This window comes from Prunus persica, chromosome G1 (genome assembly GCF_000346465.2).
Source record: "Prunus persica cultivar Lovell chromosome G1, Prunus_persica_NCBIv2, whole genome shotgun sequence".
NCBI lineage: Eukaryota > Viridiplantae > Streptophyta > Magnoliopsida > Rosales > Rosaceae > Prunus > Prunus persica.
Genome location: NC_034009.1, coordinates 36,047,042 through 36,063,908, shown reverse-complemented (window position 1 = coordinate 36,063,908; position 16,867 = coordinate 36,047,042). Strand labels below are relative to the sequence as shown.

General features: G+C 38.1%; 3 protein-coding genes across 5 annotated transcripts; all 3 read right to left on the bottom strand.

Annotated features, from left to right (window-relative positions):
- Window positions 592-6,946, bottom strand: LOC18792133 (far upstream element-binding protein 2). Its single transcript, XM_007225106.2, has 6 exons — window positions 6,525-6,946; window positions 5,970-6,256; window positions 5,705-5,794; window positions 5,557-5,628; window positions 5,210-5,326; window positions 592-2,028 (listed from the first exon to the last, which is right to left on the bottom strand). The coding sequence occupies exons 1-6, from the start codon at window positions 6,853-6,855 to the stop codon at window positions 862-864; spliced, it is 2,064 nt and encodes a 687-aa protein (XP_007225168.1). The 5' UTR covers window positions 6,856-6,946; the 3' UTR covers window positions 592-861.
- Window positions 7,789-9,520, bottom strand: LOC109946853 (NADH dehydrogenase [ubiquinone] iron-sulfur protein 7, mitochondrial). Its single transcript, XM_020555909.1, has 2 exons — window positions 8,989-9,520; window positions 7,789-8,403 (listed from the first exon to the last, which is right to left on the bottom strand). Exons 1-2 carry the CDS (start codon window positions 9,396-9,398, stop codon window positions 8,169-8,171), a joined length of 645 nt encoding a protein of 214 aa, XP_020411498.1. The 5' UTR covers window positions 9,399-9,520; the 3' UTR covers window positions 7,789-8,168.
- Window positions 10,197-16,188, bottom strand: LOC18788776 (serine/threonine protein phosphatase 2A 55 kDa regulatory subunit B beta isoform). Of its 3 annotated transcripts, none has more exons than XM_020555905.1 (14): window positions 15,659-16,188; window positions 14,798-14,901; window positions 14,563-14,661; window positions 14,335-14,454; window positions 13,808-14,011; window positions 13,528-13,619; window positions 13,277-13,395; window positions 12,705-12,828; window positions 12,397-12,520; window positions 12,142-12,210; window positions 11,943-12,034; window positions 11,763-11,840; window positions 11,547-11,614; window positions 10,197-11,229 (listed from the first exon to the last, which is right to left on the bottom strand). In XM_020555905.1, the coding sequence occupies exons 1-14, from the start codon at window positions 15,777-15,779 to the stop codon at window positions 11,093-11,095; spliced, it is 1,551 nt and encodes a 516-aa protein (XP_020411494.1). In that variant the 5' UTR covers window positions 15,780-16,188; the 3' UTR covers window positions 10,197-11,092. The 3 variants fall into 3 exon arrangements, with proteins under 3 accessions (XP_020411494.1, XP_020411496.1, XP_020411495.1); XM_020555907.1 differs by having other exon boundaries at window positions 13,814-14,011; window positions 15,659-16,187; XM_020555906.1 differs by having other exon boundaries at window positions 13,811-14,011; window positions 15,659-16,185.

Genomic DNA, 16,867 nt, shown 5'->3' with positions numbered 1-16,867 from the left:
CGATAAAGTATAAACTAATGCAACTAAGAGGGTCCTTTTTCAATATTTTTTTTAATGCCAAATTAATATCTATTTTTATATTTCTAAAATATATTTATTTTAAAAAAACCAAGAGAACCTGTTCCGACGAAATGTCGTCAGGAGAGATCTATTTGGCAAACTTCGCCGGGATAGATCTCTGCCGACGGAATCTCGTCGAGAGAGGTTATTTGAAAAAATAAATGTGAACAGGTATAAATAAATACATTCTTTTTTAAGTGCCTATGCGCCTATTATTAGAAATAAGTTTATAGCAACTATTATTCGAAATCTGTTCAATACATTCTCAGCATATCTTTCTATTTCTTAATAAAAACCTTCTAATTTGTTAATAATGAGTTAAATCTTTCTTTGTTTTTGGGTCCCATAATAATCCTTCAGACTCTTTACTGTTTGTTGCAATTCTGATGGTGTTTTTTTTTCCGTCCAAAAGATAATAATAATAACCACCATCAGAATTGCAACAAATAGTATCGTTTTCAAGTTAAAATCCCATTTAAAACATCAAGAATATAATAAACAAACGGGATCCATTGGATTTTCAATGTCACTTCACAAATCAAATACACCCGCCATTTAGAGGAAGTTGAACAAGAGTGAAAAAGATTGGACAAGTATTCAGAGGGAACATAGAAAACGAGAGAGAGCAAGATCCAACAAATTCTTGTAATCATCATATCCTTACAAACCCAAAATACCAAACACATAAGACCAAATACGATGTCCCATTCAAACTAACCTAACTAGCCTTGCTACTACAGAAAATACAATAAAACATCAAGGGCACTAACCAATCTGTTAAAACCCACTCACCGTAACACATCAACTCTGTGGGGAAGTTTTGGCAACTCCACTTGGCTGAGCAGCCTGTGAAGCAGGTGCAGCATCATATGTCCCGCGAGTGTTCCCATTTGCATTGGCATCAGCAGAGTAGGCAGGAGGTTGTGCATATCCAGCACCATAAGATGCATTGTAAGGTGGTGGCGCCTGCCCGTAACCCGGCTGACCAACGGGTGGTGCACCATAGGATGGAGGCCCATACCCAGCCTGAGCTGCGCCATAGCCGGATGATGGGGCACGGGTAGCAGAATCTGGCTGAGCATAACCAGATTGTGGGGGCTGAGAATGGGCGTAGCCTGGCTGCACAGGTGCTGGCTGACCATAGGCTCCAGGAGTGCTGGGCGACTGTGTGGTTTGCCCATAAACTGCGGGATTTGCAGGAGGTTTTTGTGCTGGAGGTGCTCCATATCCAGCTCCATATCCAGCCTGAGCTGGTGGTTGACTACCATAACCAGTTTGAGAAGTTGGGGGTACTCCATAGCCTGGCTGAGTAGACCCTTGGGGTGGGTAACCTGCAGGGTTAGGGCTAGGCTGTTGACTTGCACTGTATCCTTGCTGAACAGGAGGTGGTGCTTGGGCTGAATCCCCCTGAGATCCATAAGAGGAAGTATGTCCATCTTGAGTTGGGTTACTCACATTACCATAGCCAGCTGCAGAATATCCCTGCTGTTGATCATACGATGGTGGCTGACCATACCCAGACTGAGGTGGTGCATGATACCCACCGTAGCCTTCTTGAGGATAACCTTGTCCTTGCTGATTATAGCCTGAAACAGGCGGCTGGCCGTAATTGTAACCAGCATTGTCAGCGGGTGCAGCGGGACCACCAGGATTTTGTTGTTGGTGTGATGGTTGTTGCTGGCCATAGTAATCATAACCACTTCCCTGGGAAGTCTGCTGAGTTGGTGCAGCAGCTGACTGGTCCCAATTGGAGGGATATCCACCAGATGTTGGTTGAGGGGGATAACCTGGATAAGGAGGCTGGGCAGCATTATACTGCGGTGATGGGCCAGAATATGCTCCAGACTGTCCATAGCCATAACCAGGTTGTTGCATTGGAGGTCCACCAGAAGCCCAGCCAGTGGGAGGGCGCGCTTGATAACCTTGCTGAGAGTATCCTCCAGCCATTGCTGGATTTCTAACACGATTCTGCAAGAAAATTGTTTTAACAAAATAACCATGGCGAACTTCCCATAATACTGGGACATGGAGGAATAAAGAAACACAAACACAGCATGTACAAAAACAAACATTGGAAACATGTATAAATGAAAATTTCTAAGATTCAACAGAACACATAACATATAGGAAAAACCAAAAAACATCTTACAGTGATTAATGGATTTCATATTATATTGGAAAAAGGTGTAAATGCCTACATACCGTACTGGTGGTTGTAAAAATTCAGTTACTCCAGCAGAAGCCCACCCTCTCCCTATTTGAAGTGAATGGGTACGAGAATAACACAATACTATATAGAAGCTTTTACATAAAAAGCAAACTGACATTTAACCCTAATTGCCACAAGAGGCAACAACGTAACGGCAATAAGTGCAACATGCACACAATAGACTAGATTAGCAAATATCCAAGCAATGCATAGGAATCAGTTTAGCTTCAATAAATAGACATCCTAGAAACATTTCCAGTCTTCTGGACATCGTCCTTGTACTAAAACATCACTAATAGCTTACCACATTATGGGATCAACAGTAAAATCCAAACTTACGGAACATAGAAAAAAGGTGTAATCAGTCGAAGTCAAATATCTAAACTTATGTAAAAGACATAAATCTTTATCAATAGAGAAAAACCTGTATGCATCAACCAGGGACATAAACTCCAGGGATCATCTTAAAAGCTAACACAAATAGACCCTTTCAACTTCCCACAAGTATGAAGCTGATCTAAAATTGACAGAATAAGCACATAACACATAAGCAGCAAGCATCCATCCACATTTTGTTATACACAGAAGAACTGCGAGAAAAAAGAGGGAAGGAACAAGAAGACTGGAACAATTCAGGATAAAGGAAGCATAAATCATGTCTAGTGATATATTCAGAAAATATCTTTCTAACAGAAGACATCATATAGGATTAAAAAAAGAGGAGAACGAAGAGAAAGCAGGTAAAACTGACAGATTTGTTATATTCAAGTTCAACAAAAATAAGCTGGACTGAATAAAATGGTACTTAAATATTAAATCCAGCAAAAGACAAAGGAATTAAAAGTTAGTGGAAGCAAAGGACAATTTCCAAACAAATAATCTAAGGAAATTCCCACAACAATAAAAACACAGAACATTTAAAAACCACTACAAAACAAACAATTAAATTATTTGCAATATGATATTAAGAAAATCTAGAATTTAATAGAAGCTTCAACCCAGGTGAAGCGCTATATAATTATGCCTAAAATCAAAGTGACAAGAAAAAAACTAGGATTTAAATCTCATTAGTTTAATTGAGTTAAAAGACAACTATTTTACACATTTATAAAAATTAAAAAAAAGGGACTCAAATTATCCTGAAATATACTATTAACCTTCGATTTTTCCAAGACAAAGCTTCTCTCCGCAATATCATTACTAAATGCCAGAAATCGGATTTAGAACCATACCAGAGTGATGCTGAGGGAACACCAACACAAAGGATAACATGTTGGTGTCACCAATGGTCCAATACAAACTAACCCTACAACAGTTCCCAATAAGAAAATCAGTCACATGATACAATAGAAATAAGCACATTGATGGTAGAACAATCTGTTATCCCAATAATTTCACTCATTGAACAACTAATTGTACCGTTGAGCATTATTGGAGTTAAGGAAGCTTCCATGTGACTTGATAACCTAAACCTGTATGTATAAGACCTCCACAGACTAAATTTTGAATAAGCTAGCATATGACCTAGAACAGCTCAACGTGTCATAATAATCACTCCTAAAAGAATTTGGCAGTTCAACCTGCTATTTCACTCTGTCCATTAAGGTCAAATTAGCCACTTTCTGCATCAATCACACGGGAAGAAGAAACTTATTGCAGATATATAACATATCTATTTAATATAACAATTCAGAAGACACAGCAGGTTCTATATAGACAGTTAGAGATTCATCTATAGGAGATCCAAATTGATTACCATGCTCTCCAGTTTCCTAAGTTGAAACTAGAACCCTGCATATGATTCAATACTCAACGCATATATAACTGCAGAAGCGGGCTCCTTCCAGTGTTCACATGGAATGTTAACTTAAAACCTCAGCCAGCTATGCTGTCCATGGTAACAAGATCAGCGGAAAATACAACTTCTGGATTAATAAGACTAAAAATGAAGAAAGGAAATTGAGGACAATAGAAACTTATCCAATCCTCAATACCTCATGATACTTGGGTCCATAAGCATGTTCAAAATACCAAGTGCAAAACTAGAGCAACATTAAACATATTGTGCCCAAACACTGGCCAAAAAATTTGAGTTTACAATAGTGGAAAGCATCTACACCTTTCATGACACGGTGAAATGTACAACCTTATAGACTACCAAATACAATATATAGGGACGGTATATGTTTGGTAAAGTTATCTCATATCAGAAAAAATAGTTTAGTATAAAGGCAAGTAACCGACATGGAACTCAGATCAATAATCAACTTCATGGAAGAAAGAATGTAGAATAAAGTCATCCGCAATATAAAATCAATCACAGAGGTATAGATAAGATTAAAGATGTATATGAGGTGATACTACTTCAAAAGATAAAGATAATCTAGAAGCTCCTAAACAAAATATTTTGCCAGAGTTTTTAAAAATAAAAATTATACGTTTTAAGACTTACGTACCCTGCAAGAAAGAAAACTAAAACCAGAACAAAATGCAAAAGTGCGAGACCACCAAAGCTATTAAAATAAGTTAGAACATAAGATATATTGGAAAGACTGGACTAATCACCATTCAAACAGGTCAGTAGACATATTTCAGTAAGCACTATGGGGCAGTACGGGTGCCAAACAGAAGAAACAACTCTCGTACTATACTAAATGCAGCCCTACAAATCAAGAAGCAGTGCCAAACAGAAGAAACAACTTCGTTGTATACTAAATGCAGCCCTACAAATCAAGAAGCAAATGTGAGGGGGAAAAAACTAACTGGAGCAAGTAGAGGTGCACAAATTAAAGGCATAGACAGAAGTTAAAGTAGCCTTAAGAAAATCTGAGAAAATCATATCTACTTTAGCTTACTTCTCATGAGATTTAACAAATTCAGACTACAACAAACTACAAGTGTACAAGGCCAAATTTTTAGGCAAACACTAATCACACATACCTCGCTAATAACTTCATTGACCAACTGTTTTGCAGCTTCAATTTGTTCACTAGTCCCATCAATCTGTAGTGTCCTTTCTGTTGATGTGTCACCAGGTGGCAGATGCAAGGGAATCACCTATATAGAATACAGACTTTCAAATCAAAACCATCATGCTATATTTGATTCCACTACTAAGGCACATTACATATACCAATATTATAGTAAAACCAGGTACAACCTTACATAGAAGGTATATATCAAAAAAACTGATTGAAAAATGCTTTATGTTTTTCATGTTCCACAAAGAAAAGCACAGATAATTGCACGAGAAAAGACCAAGATCTTTTCCAAGATTCAAATCAAACCTGAATACGAGCTCCAGTCCTAGCTTGCATATTTTTAATCGTTTCACCTCCTTTCCCAATTACAAGCCCAACCTGGAATTACAGAGTCACCAATCCGAAAGAACCAAACCCCTAGAACACGTTGATAAAAGCAGAAAAACCTCTGTACCTTGTTGTTAGGAATTTTTGTAACATATTGTTCAGCACCAGCTTGTACTGTTAACCTTCGTGAAACTATGGCAGGACCTCCTGATTCAGCCTGCAGAAATATAAGCCAATTTGATAAAACTCATCTAACTAAAACTTAGCACAAAAAATGACCATGATGATAATCCAGAATTTAAATGCATTAACTTTTACATATATCACAAGCAGATGCATGATAAAACTCAAATATAAAAAATAAAAATAAAAATTAAGTGCACAAGTAGAACCTCAGCCAGAACTTCATTTATCAAATGCTCAGCCTTTGCGATCTGCTCTGGAGTACCCATGAGCTCCACCATCCTAGTTGGAGCACTGAGGTCCGCATCACCATCTCGGGTAACTTGAATCTTGGCTCCAGACTGAGTCTGTAAATACTTGATAGTCTCACCACCTTTACCAATAATAACACCAACCCTTCCATTTGGAACATCAATCTTTTTGCTTGAGCCCTGGAAGCTACCATACGATACAGGGATCGATGAAGGAGCTGTGTTTGACAAGTGAGGCTTCAAATCTGTATCGCATTCAACAAGACACAATCACAATTGTTGCATACATATTCATAATCAAAGCATACACATATGCAACAAAACACAAATAGCACCTCGGAACAAATCAATTATTAGCAAACAAATCCCAGCAAAAACTAAAACCATCAACTCGTTAATGTCGAGTATGCTATAAAAAAAACTACTGAAAACCCTAAGAGAACACTAAACCCAAATAAGCATATAATAAAATAAATAAATAAATAAAGCAAACTCTAACGAGAGGAGGCGAACCAGGTGGAGCAGAGCTAAAGCCCTTGTCAATGGAATCAAAGCCATTCTCAACCCTAGGGCGCTTAGCCTCAAGGCCACCAGCAGCAACACCACCACTGGCGTTGTTGAACAATCGAGCTGCGATCTCCTGCGCGCGCTGCTTGGCCACCTGAATGTCATCAACTGGCGGAGGAACGTTGCTGTAGGACGGAGGTGCAGAATCGGGCGATGAGGACGTGATGGGGGCTGAGAAGCCAGTGGCTCTACGCGGAGGCGGCGTCGTTTGCTCTTCGTATTTGCGCTTGTTGTTCCCCGAATCGGGACCAGAGGAGTATTGTGCTTCGTCGGCCATTGTCGTTGCGTAGAGGAAGAAACCCTAGACGATAGAGATAAAAAGGAGGGAGTGAGGAATTGGGTGAGGTCCGCACGAGTAGGATTTTTATATGGGACGGAGATTTTTTGGCGTTTGCGTTTGGGAATAAAGGTCTATAGCCTTTACCGGACGGAAAGCGCGTGTATAGTATTTTCGGGTAACAAGCGTGTTTTAAATTTTTTTTTACAAAGGATTTTGATAAAAAGAAAAAATAAATGTATAATCACGATCAACATATAAAAACATAACATAGAGTTTGAAGCATATGTAATGTGTGACAAGAAGTAAAATAGAAGTAATTGTAGAAAAGAATTATAAACTTAAATATGTAAAGAGAGAATTATTTCTATATATCATTGTTCTTTCCTTTATCAGGAGCTTATTAACATAATGGACTGGAAAACAGATTTCCCTTCAAAACCTTATAAGAGAATAACTCGTCCATATATGTGGTAAATAACAAATTATTGATCGTTAGAGATATTATTAAAACACAAAAAGCTTTTGTGTAATGCATTACAACGCAATCGAGACAAAGATGTCGAGTCTGGCTCGGGCAATGAGGGTAGCATGTGGAGATGAAGATGTCGAGTCTGGCTCGGGCAATGAGGATCAGCAATGCAGGTGGATCTAAGAAATAAAAGCCGTCAATAGGATCATCACTCTTTCATATTTAGTTCATCCGTCAAAAGGAAAGTGTCATTAATTCCCGATATTCATCAGTTCTTTATCACAGCTCTTGACTGTTATAGGGTGAACAATAGTATAATGCAACCGACCACAGCTTGAGCTTGATTAGAATATATACTTGAACCACAGCTTTTAAGCAGCAAAAGTTTACAGATTGAAAGCCGAGATCTACTAAGGAACATTAGGAGAAGGGTTAAAAGATAATCTCTGAGAGTCTGGAACAACAACAATACAGGGCTACTCAAAATTAGAACCACAAAATTCGCGAGTTTAAACAAATACAGGCACATTATTTGATCCCAGATTAAGAGAAAACTAGCAGCTTCTAGCAATCAATCAAACATGTCGATAAACAATGGCAGATAGTTCAAGCACCCAGTTTAACAACAGAAAAACAGTTTTACAGAATCTGTGGTTGCTATTATAGCTCCCAAAAAACAACACAAATATGCGGAAAGCACAACAAAGGACACCCTGGGATCTAAATTTAAAAAAATTATCCCTTTACATGGTGCTTAGCCAGGGCAAACCACCCCGGATAGACTTATTATTTGATTAGATATAGCCAAAGCTGCCCCAAAAGACAAGGTGAATCCATGCCCTCACTTGGTCCACCAAAGGAGGAAATCCTTGCGCCTGTTGATCTTCTTCTGGAGCTGGAGAAGGCCGTAAAGTAGGGCCTCGGCAGTGGGAGGACAGCCAGGAACGTAGATATCAACAGGGACAATCCTGTCACAACCCCTAACAACGGAATACGAGTAATGGTAGTAACCACCCCCATTTGCACAGCTTCCCATAGAGATGACCCATCTAGGCTCAGGCATTTGGTCATAAACCCTGCAACAAAGTTTCAGCATAGATATCAAAATCACTTATCCCCCTTGTTTACTTGTGCATACTTTAGCATAACACAAAGAGTGAAAAGGTCAATACCTTCTAATTCCCAAAATCCAGGAAATTATACAACCAAATGAAATCAAAATTCTTAAAAACAAATGTAATAATACTATCCGAATACTGACCATCCATCAAAAGAAACACAACACAACGCAACACAAACCAGTTTTTGTTATCAAGAGTAAACATTAAACTATCAGCATAACTAGAAATGTGCATTTTTATTAGCAGAATGCATGAAAATGCAACAAAACAAAAGTTGGTTTCTCAAAGAAACTCCAAAATAACAAACATGGGTAAATGGCAGACATGTTAATCCCATTCAATCAAAGATTCATAAAGCAATGGGCAATAAGCCATGTTTCGTTACACTGCTGAAACGCAGCTCCAATTTTTCCAATTTGTGACTCTAGCAGGTAAATACAAATCTAATTAACATTAAAAGAAACAACTTTTAGCTAAAAATTCAAAAACCCTAAACAGCAATTCAGCAAAATAAGAGATGCGGAAGGGGTAGTCACTTACTTGCGGAGAGCGGGGGCCATCTTGTTGGTGAGAGTGCCGGCGACGATCATGCAATCAGACTGGCGAGGGCTGGGCCGGAAAATGATGCCGAATCGGTCCAAATCATATCGGGCGGCTCCGGTGTGCATCATCTCGACGGCGCAGCAGGCGAGGCCGAAGGTCATGGGCCAGATGGACCCACGGCGGGCCCAGTTCATGAGATCGTCGACCTTCGAGATCACGAACTCGGCGGCCTTGGAGAGGCCAGCCGGAGGCAGCGAGGCCGAGGGGGGAGGAGGGCGGGCATATGTGGTCGGAGTTGAGCCGGAGGGGGAGGAAGACGACAGCGAGGGGACGGTCGTGTGGAGAGAGAGGGCCCGCTGGGCCGAGAGCTGGAGAGGGATGCGTGAGGCTCGGGTCAGCAGAGCCATGACCTTAGCTTCGAGCTGAGAGACACAGAGAGAAGGAGGAGAAGTTTGAGGAAGCTGAAATGGCCTGAAGCTCTTTTCTCCGTGTTAGTTTTGCATCTGAATCAAATGACAATTTCTAGGAATAGAATTTAGAACATATGGGATTTACCTATTTTGGACGTTTTTACAATTTGTTTTTCCTAAATTATTGGATTTAGAGGCTCTTCTTTTTATTATTTATTTGTTTTTGTGGTAAAAATTATTTTTATTCTTATCAACCACTTAATCCATATTAATATTTTATGAAATAAAATTCAAATGATTAATAGCATTTACCCTTACATTGAGGTCATAAGTTTGATTCCTCCTCCTCTAATTTCGCTTATAAGTTATAATGCAATTGATTAAGACCTCATAAACACTAAATAATGTGTTCGAATCTCCACTCTCTCAATATAACTTGTATAAAAAATGAAAAAAAATAAAAGCCTCACAAATCAGACACATACTATTTATTTACTGCTCTTTATTTAAAGTAATAGTAAACTCTGTCAAAATAGGCAATTAATTGAGAATTGATATTTACTGCTCTTTATTTAAAGTAACCAATGTGGCAAAATTGAGACCATCAAATCAAAGTCCACCGCCACGGCCCATGCCTGACGTGCAGGCCTTGAGCCCACTCAAGCAAGTTTATCTTACTTCACCGTGGTAGTAAAGTTAATACCAATAAAGCGAAATAATTAATTCACCGTGGTAATTTTATTTTGGGAAAAATGATGCACAATGTGCACGATACACGCAGTAAAACTATAAATCACTTCACAAGGGTTTCATCGGTATTGGTTTACCATATATTTCATAAAACAGTGGGTTATAAATAAGAGAAGTTGAGTTTTTACAGTTTCTAGCCCCAAGGGCAACACTAATGTCAGCAGAGTCTAAGCAGAAGGGCAGAGCAGATGATCAACAAAACAAGTCTCAGGCTTCCACTTTTATGACCCTCTGATTTATATAGAAGATGATCAGTTGCCTACATAAAAAACATTACCTAAAGAATAAAACACCAGAAAACCAGACGAATTAAGACCCACAAATCTTGGTTCCCAGTGAAACTGTTGAAAGAATATGTCTTGCATGGGGCCTTCAATCCAAAGGAACCAATACTTTTTTGCTAAAGATCAAAGAAAATCAGCAGATTCTGAAAGAGGGGAAAGAATGGTTAGAATAAAAACAGTGATAAAATTTCACCAACCCTTTTAACTTTAATTCAAATAATACAAAGGTTGAAGGCCCCGAGGTATCAATCAGAGTAGATGCACCACTAGAGCTTCTCCCAGCTTCAGGGTAGGGCCCGATTGGTGTCTACTGTGGCAGCAAATATCGACCGGGTATTCTTTCCGTAGGCAGATGAGCTAATATCACATCTCTTCAATTAACAAGACACAATTAGGACAATGGCATTCTCCTTATGGTATAGCATAAACATCAATTTTCCGCATCAACGGGAGGGAGAGAGACTAATTTCTCCTTGAAAACTTTGACATCAGCTAAAAAATGTTTCCTGATGTTGCGCAGTTAGGTAATGGATTGCAGAGTTTCTGATTAAGGGTGCAGCTTCACATCACTAGCCGGGGAAGAAGGCAGAGCAGCCTTTAGTCAATAGTAACGAGAGAAGCTTTGCCTGCCAAAACATACAACTTCTGATACCATCTTTACGCATAATACATGTAAAGGCTATTTGAAGCAGCACAGGCGAGTGAATTCTCAGTAGGATGCCATGCAAGATGTAGCAACTTCGTCGTGAAATCAAAAGAATTTCCGTTCGCATCAGCTCCAGAGTTATCCGCACCTTTTATATTATAATGGAAGAAAAAGAATATAGACAGGTTAGTCAAATAGACAGTGGAGATACAAACTAACACAATGATGGAAATAACTTTCTGAGTTTAGACTCACTTGACTACTCACCATCAAGTGCAACCAAACCTCATTAAATCAAATTAAATAGGGAATAAATCAGAGAATTATCAAACCTAATTCATTCTCTGAAATTTAATTTTCTCTTACTACAAAAGCAAGTTTGTCTGAGACTTTGAGTTGAAATCAATTATGGTAAATTAAACTTGACTGCTCAAAAGTTTCAGAGTTTGACAATGAAACACATGCCTCGCCTGAGAACACGAGGAAGGTTGCCCAAAGATCTAGAAGGCCTTGATGGCGTTTGCACTTGTCTCCTGGAAGCCCATGAGAACAAATTAAGGAAATCAGTTTAAGAGAAAATAACGAAAAAGAGTTTCTCTCTTACTAAAAGATGCTATGCTATAGGAAATGGTTTTCAGCATCGCACGCCTAATGAGAATTATATGTACTTATAAAAGATACCTCATGGGGTTTTTGCTGGCCTCCAATGTCGTCGCTTCTGTGCTCCCTTCAGAACAACCAAACACTCGAAACTGATTGCTGGAATCACAGAAATGTGTTTCTTCATATGTTGAGCCGCACACAACATAGGTCAGAGTTTAAGTTATAGCAACGAAGGATGTGTATGAGAATAAAGCTAACCTGTAAGAACCTGTTGCCACTCGATGCCCATCTCCACTTAAACAGCACTCAAATTTATCGAAGATAGAATCATTTTCATACAAATCGCACAGCTGAGCAAGGTAAAGAACTAAAATAAGTTGCATTTTATTGTATTTAATTGTATCATCTTCATTTAGATCATCTGTGATTAAACCGGCTTGCTGAAAGAATACATCACCTTAGGTCTTAGATATTCATGAACCTGGAAAGTTGCAACTGGGCCAGAATCCATGTTTATGTCCCACAGCTGAAAAACAAAAAACAAAATAATAATATAAGTGAGATGTTAAGATGTGGCACCCATAGTTGTATGTTAAAACAAGGTTTTCAAGCATCGGTAGTTCTGTAACTTTGTTTGTAGGATTAGAATATCTGAAGGTTCAAAGTATGAAAAATGAACCTTTTAAAAAAATAAGAGAATGAAAATATGAACCTTAAGAGTCATGTAATCACGACTAAGTACTTGTCTTCCATTCTTAGCAAACTTAATATCTGAAATTGAGGCTATTATCTCAGTGAAAAAAGATCTTGAACCAGGCACTTCTCGTTCTTCAAACCTGCACCAATATCATAAATCATATTTAAAATTTGTTTTGGTGAAGAGAAAAAATAAGTTAGGAAGTAGGAAGTGTCAAAGGAACTTTACATTTCCAATACCAAATCATATTTTATGGGTAAAAACATTTAACAGAGTAAAAACAAAAAAGGGCGGAAGGAAGAAAGAATGACTGAACAACTCACAATTTGCTGTGAGTGTCACATAAAGCTGACTGCCGCAAATCAATAAGACGAATTGAGCCCCTTGAGCTACTGTACGCCAGCATGTTACAATGAGTAGGATGAAATTCTGCTGAAGTTATCACCTCTGCACATAAAAAGTCAAGTATGTAAAGAAACATAATTACACATGTGGAGCCGTTGGACTAACAAAGCATATAAATAAGGCATATCTAGTTTACTACACAGCCATCCAAACATAATGAAAGGGGGACAAAGGAAAAAAAAAACATAAGAAAGGAAACGAGTACAAAAATCCACACGGAGAGAAATACAAACAGCAAGTAAAGAAGGAACATCAAAACTAATAACTATATTTACACATCTAAATCTTTAAACGTCGAAGGTAACTAAGAAAAATATTATTGCACATTGCTTAACGAAAAATCGTACAGGATAGCAAAGAATGGAAGACCAGGAGTCTTGTAGCCAACCCTGAATAGTTGGGACAAGGCCCCATTTATTGTCGTGTATTTCAAACAATAGTTAACAATTAGAAAAGTAAGTAATGGACATCATAGTGCCGTGGGTTCTACCAGTTAGATCCTCCATGTTTGTAGGCTTCACGTCAACAATATTAAAACTTTGATTGCTAATCTCTAAGTTCCAAAGATTAATTCGCAAGTCATCAGCTGATATAAAAGTTTCTCCATCGCTACAAAACCAAAAAGTAAGATACATTAGTGTATAGAAAATGGAAACCATGCCAGGTAACAGCCAAGCAACAATACCAAAATGTATATTACATACAATTAAGACTCAAAATTAGTTCATAGACAAAATGCACCTGTTATTTGAAATGGAATTAATATGATAGTCATGGGCATGGGCGTAGACTCTTCGACATCTGGCCATAAGGCTCGTCTCATGACTGGTCACCTGGATTCCACAATTGTTCAAGTGTTAGAGCTGAAAATACGATATCATTCACCAAGATGTCAATAACTGCAGGTGCCAATTCTCACAGTATAATATAACAAGAAAGTCAAATATAATAGACTCTGGAACTATTTTAAATACCAAAACCATATGCTGTCAGAAAATAAACAAATCAGATGGAATACAACTACCACGGGCAAGTGCAGAGATGGCAAACCCCCAGATGGAATCGAATTGTCATTGCTTGGAGAACTGATGGGTCTCTCTTTACATACTCCATTTGCAAGAGACGGTTTGGAGCTTGCTGACAGAGAACCAACTGCCCCATTTTCCACAGATTTAGAAGCATCTACATTCATCTCACATACTTTCTTTACCTTCTTTTCTTGGATCTGCTCAGAATTAGGTTAGGATTAGAACATTTCCTTCCATAATGTGAAACTTAAAAGTAATTAAATCTGAAGTCATTGTACTATAGCAGCTATAAAAAGTCATTCACTACAATCTGCGTGTATGTCTATGTTTGTGTTCACTACGAGAATGATGTGTAAAGTGAAATGGTTGGAGTAATCGCCATCTTTGTTTGGAACAAGATATAAATTAAAAAGGCAATGCGGTTGAATAAAAATAAGTACAGGGAGATAAGATTTTGAGGGGAAATCATCTATAAGTTAATAATCTAACCACATAAAAGTTCAAAAGTGGCTAGTGCTACCTTCCAGAATTTGATGGTTTTGTCATTAGTGGAGAGAAGAAACAGCGCACCATTAGCTGTCTGACACCATCTGATCTTGTTGATTTTTTCCTCAATTTCCAAGCTCTTAAGATAGTCAAACTGGGTTTAGGAAAGACCAAGAAAGATGCAAGTTAGTCAAATCCAGATTCCAGCAAGGAGGAAAAGTCAATTTATACTAGTCACAGGGAAGCACAAAGAAAGTAATACCTCAGGTTCATGACTCTGGAACTCAGTTTTATAGCGAAACTCGGGATGCCTACTGATTGAATAATCCATCCTCTCTAGATCTCTCCGATGTCCACCATGCTACATATTTTAAGTTTACACCGTACAGTAAGAACTAAATCACAACAGTGTAACGAGCAAAAATACAAAGGCAGAATGGTTATAAGGAAAATACACTCCCACCCGCCTCCCAAAAAAAATGTATCAACTAACTTACATCTTTCGTATCAGTTCTTTCAAACAATACCACCCGACCTCCACGATCTCCAGTGGCAAGGTGGTCCCCAGTTCTATCGAATTCAATAGCGGATATTATATCAACTGCAAAAAATCAGTCAGCATGTAAACAAGCTAAGTAGTCGTGCACGTGAAGTGTACCAAAGAAAACTTCAATGCCCTCAAACACTTACGAAGTATCTTTATAAAAAAAAATTAAAAATAAGTACTCGGGTGATGACATTCATTCAAAGAGATACATTCGTCATAATTGATTTCCAGTTAACTTCACTCTAAATCTAGGCCCTCTGAGCTTAAGATATATAAATGTGTATGTCGCAATCGTAAGAGCATGTTCAAAATGCATCCTAAACTTATCATCTAAATGTAGGGGCTCAAAAATAAAAACAACATAAATAAAACAGACAGACAGACATACATACATACAAAACAGACAGCCATCCAATGTTTTTGTTTCGTTAATTAATAGCCAGATAACCCACAGCCATCAACTTCACTATCTAAGATTCCAAACGATAAACCCTTCATAATATCAATCTCATGACAACAGCATCGGGCATCAGTTATCAAATATACACGCCACATGTCTACCAACTACAGCTCAAGTGTTTCTGCCATCATAAACCTAAACTCTGTCCTCAAACTATAAAATCCCACTTTATCCATTAAATTCCATTGGCGTGTTACGATTCTCGATATTCAATGCCCAATTTCTGAAGCTAATCATCCAATAAAAGGAAAAATCGCAACATTAAATAAAAAGTATTAATGATAATGAGAATGAAATCAATACTGAATCCCTAAATAATATTAAACGAATTGAAACAATCGAGAAGAGTACCTTCCTGAACTTCTTCTCCGGCGGTCCTTTCTCCGAAGACCTGCGAAAACTTCCACTCCAGCGGCGATAAATCCGCCGCCGACCTCGCCGGAGCCAAGAGCCCCTCCCCGCCGACGTTCATTTATAAATATTCCAAAAAATTGACAGAGAAATGAGTCGAAAAAAGAGAAAACAAATCAATGCAGAGGAAGTCGATCTGGGAAACCGGATTTGCGTGAATCTCACGGATTCGGACCAATCTTCATTGAAAAATAAATGCAGTCTCTGCCTTCTTCTTCATCCATTCCCAGCCTTACGCGTACGGTCCTCACAGCGATGGAATTTCCACTCTCTCTCTCTGTCTCTGTCTCTGATCTCTTCTTTTTTTTTTTTTCCTTTCGTTGCTGAAAAATAGAGGGGAAGAAAATGACGCAGCAGGACGTAGCTTTTTAGCTGATTTTGTCGTGGATATCTAAATAATTCATCGTCCTCGCTTATTATGAATAATTTATTATATAGTTTTTTCAATTTTTTGTGTTTGTGTTTTGGAGGAATATTTATTTGGGGAAAATTTGGACTTTAATAAAGCGTGAAATAAATATGGAAGCCAAATTCCTATAAAGAATAATAATGAAAGAAAAGTGGGAGTGATATATTAAGATGTGATAACTATTGAAAGGGACGTTAATTTTGATATTATATGCTTTTATATATTTTCGACTTTATGGATGCGGTCGAGTGAATTTCGGCGTAGATTACAATGATACTGTCTTGCTTTGATCCAACGTTGTTTGTTGGGCTACAAGTGTACAACAGTGAAATCAACGGTGATGGGTTTTTATTTAGGAGCATGACTTCTCCAATATCTTTTACTTTTGTTTTTCTTGGTACTGAAATTTAATGTATCGCACAATTCCAAAAAGGAATACTTTATCTGTTTAAGATGGTGTTCGTGTTTGTCAAACTAAAAAGTTGATGTGTATGCATGTGTGTTTTGTATCCCAATTTCTTGTTATTTTTCTGCTAACTCAATTAAAACCATTTACCTTAGCCTCTCTCTTTTCTCCCTCTCTTAAAAGGCCTCTCTCTAACAACATATTTAGGTGGCAGGGTTTCGGTTGAATATCTACCATCTAGCGGCTCATTCCGGTCCGAATCTTGTCATTTTTGTCATCTCATCAAGTTCATCTTCTATACACATTTGTCTCAAAACACAATTCAAACTTCCAA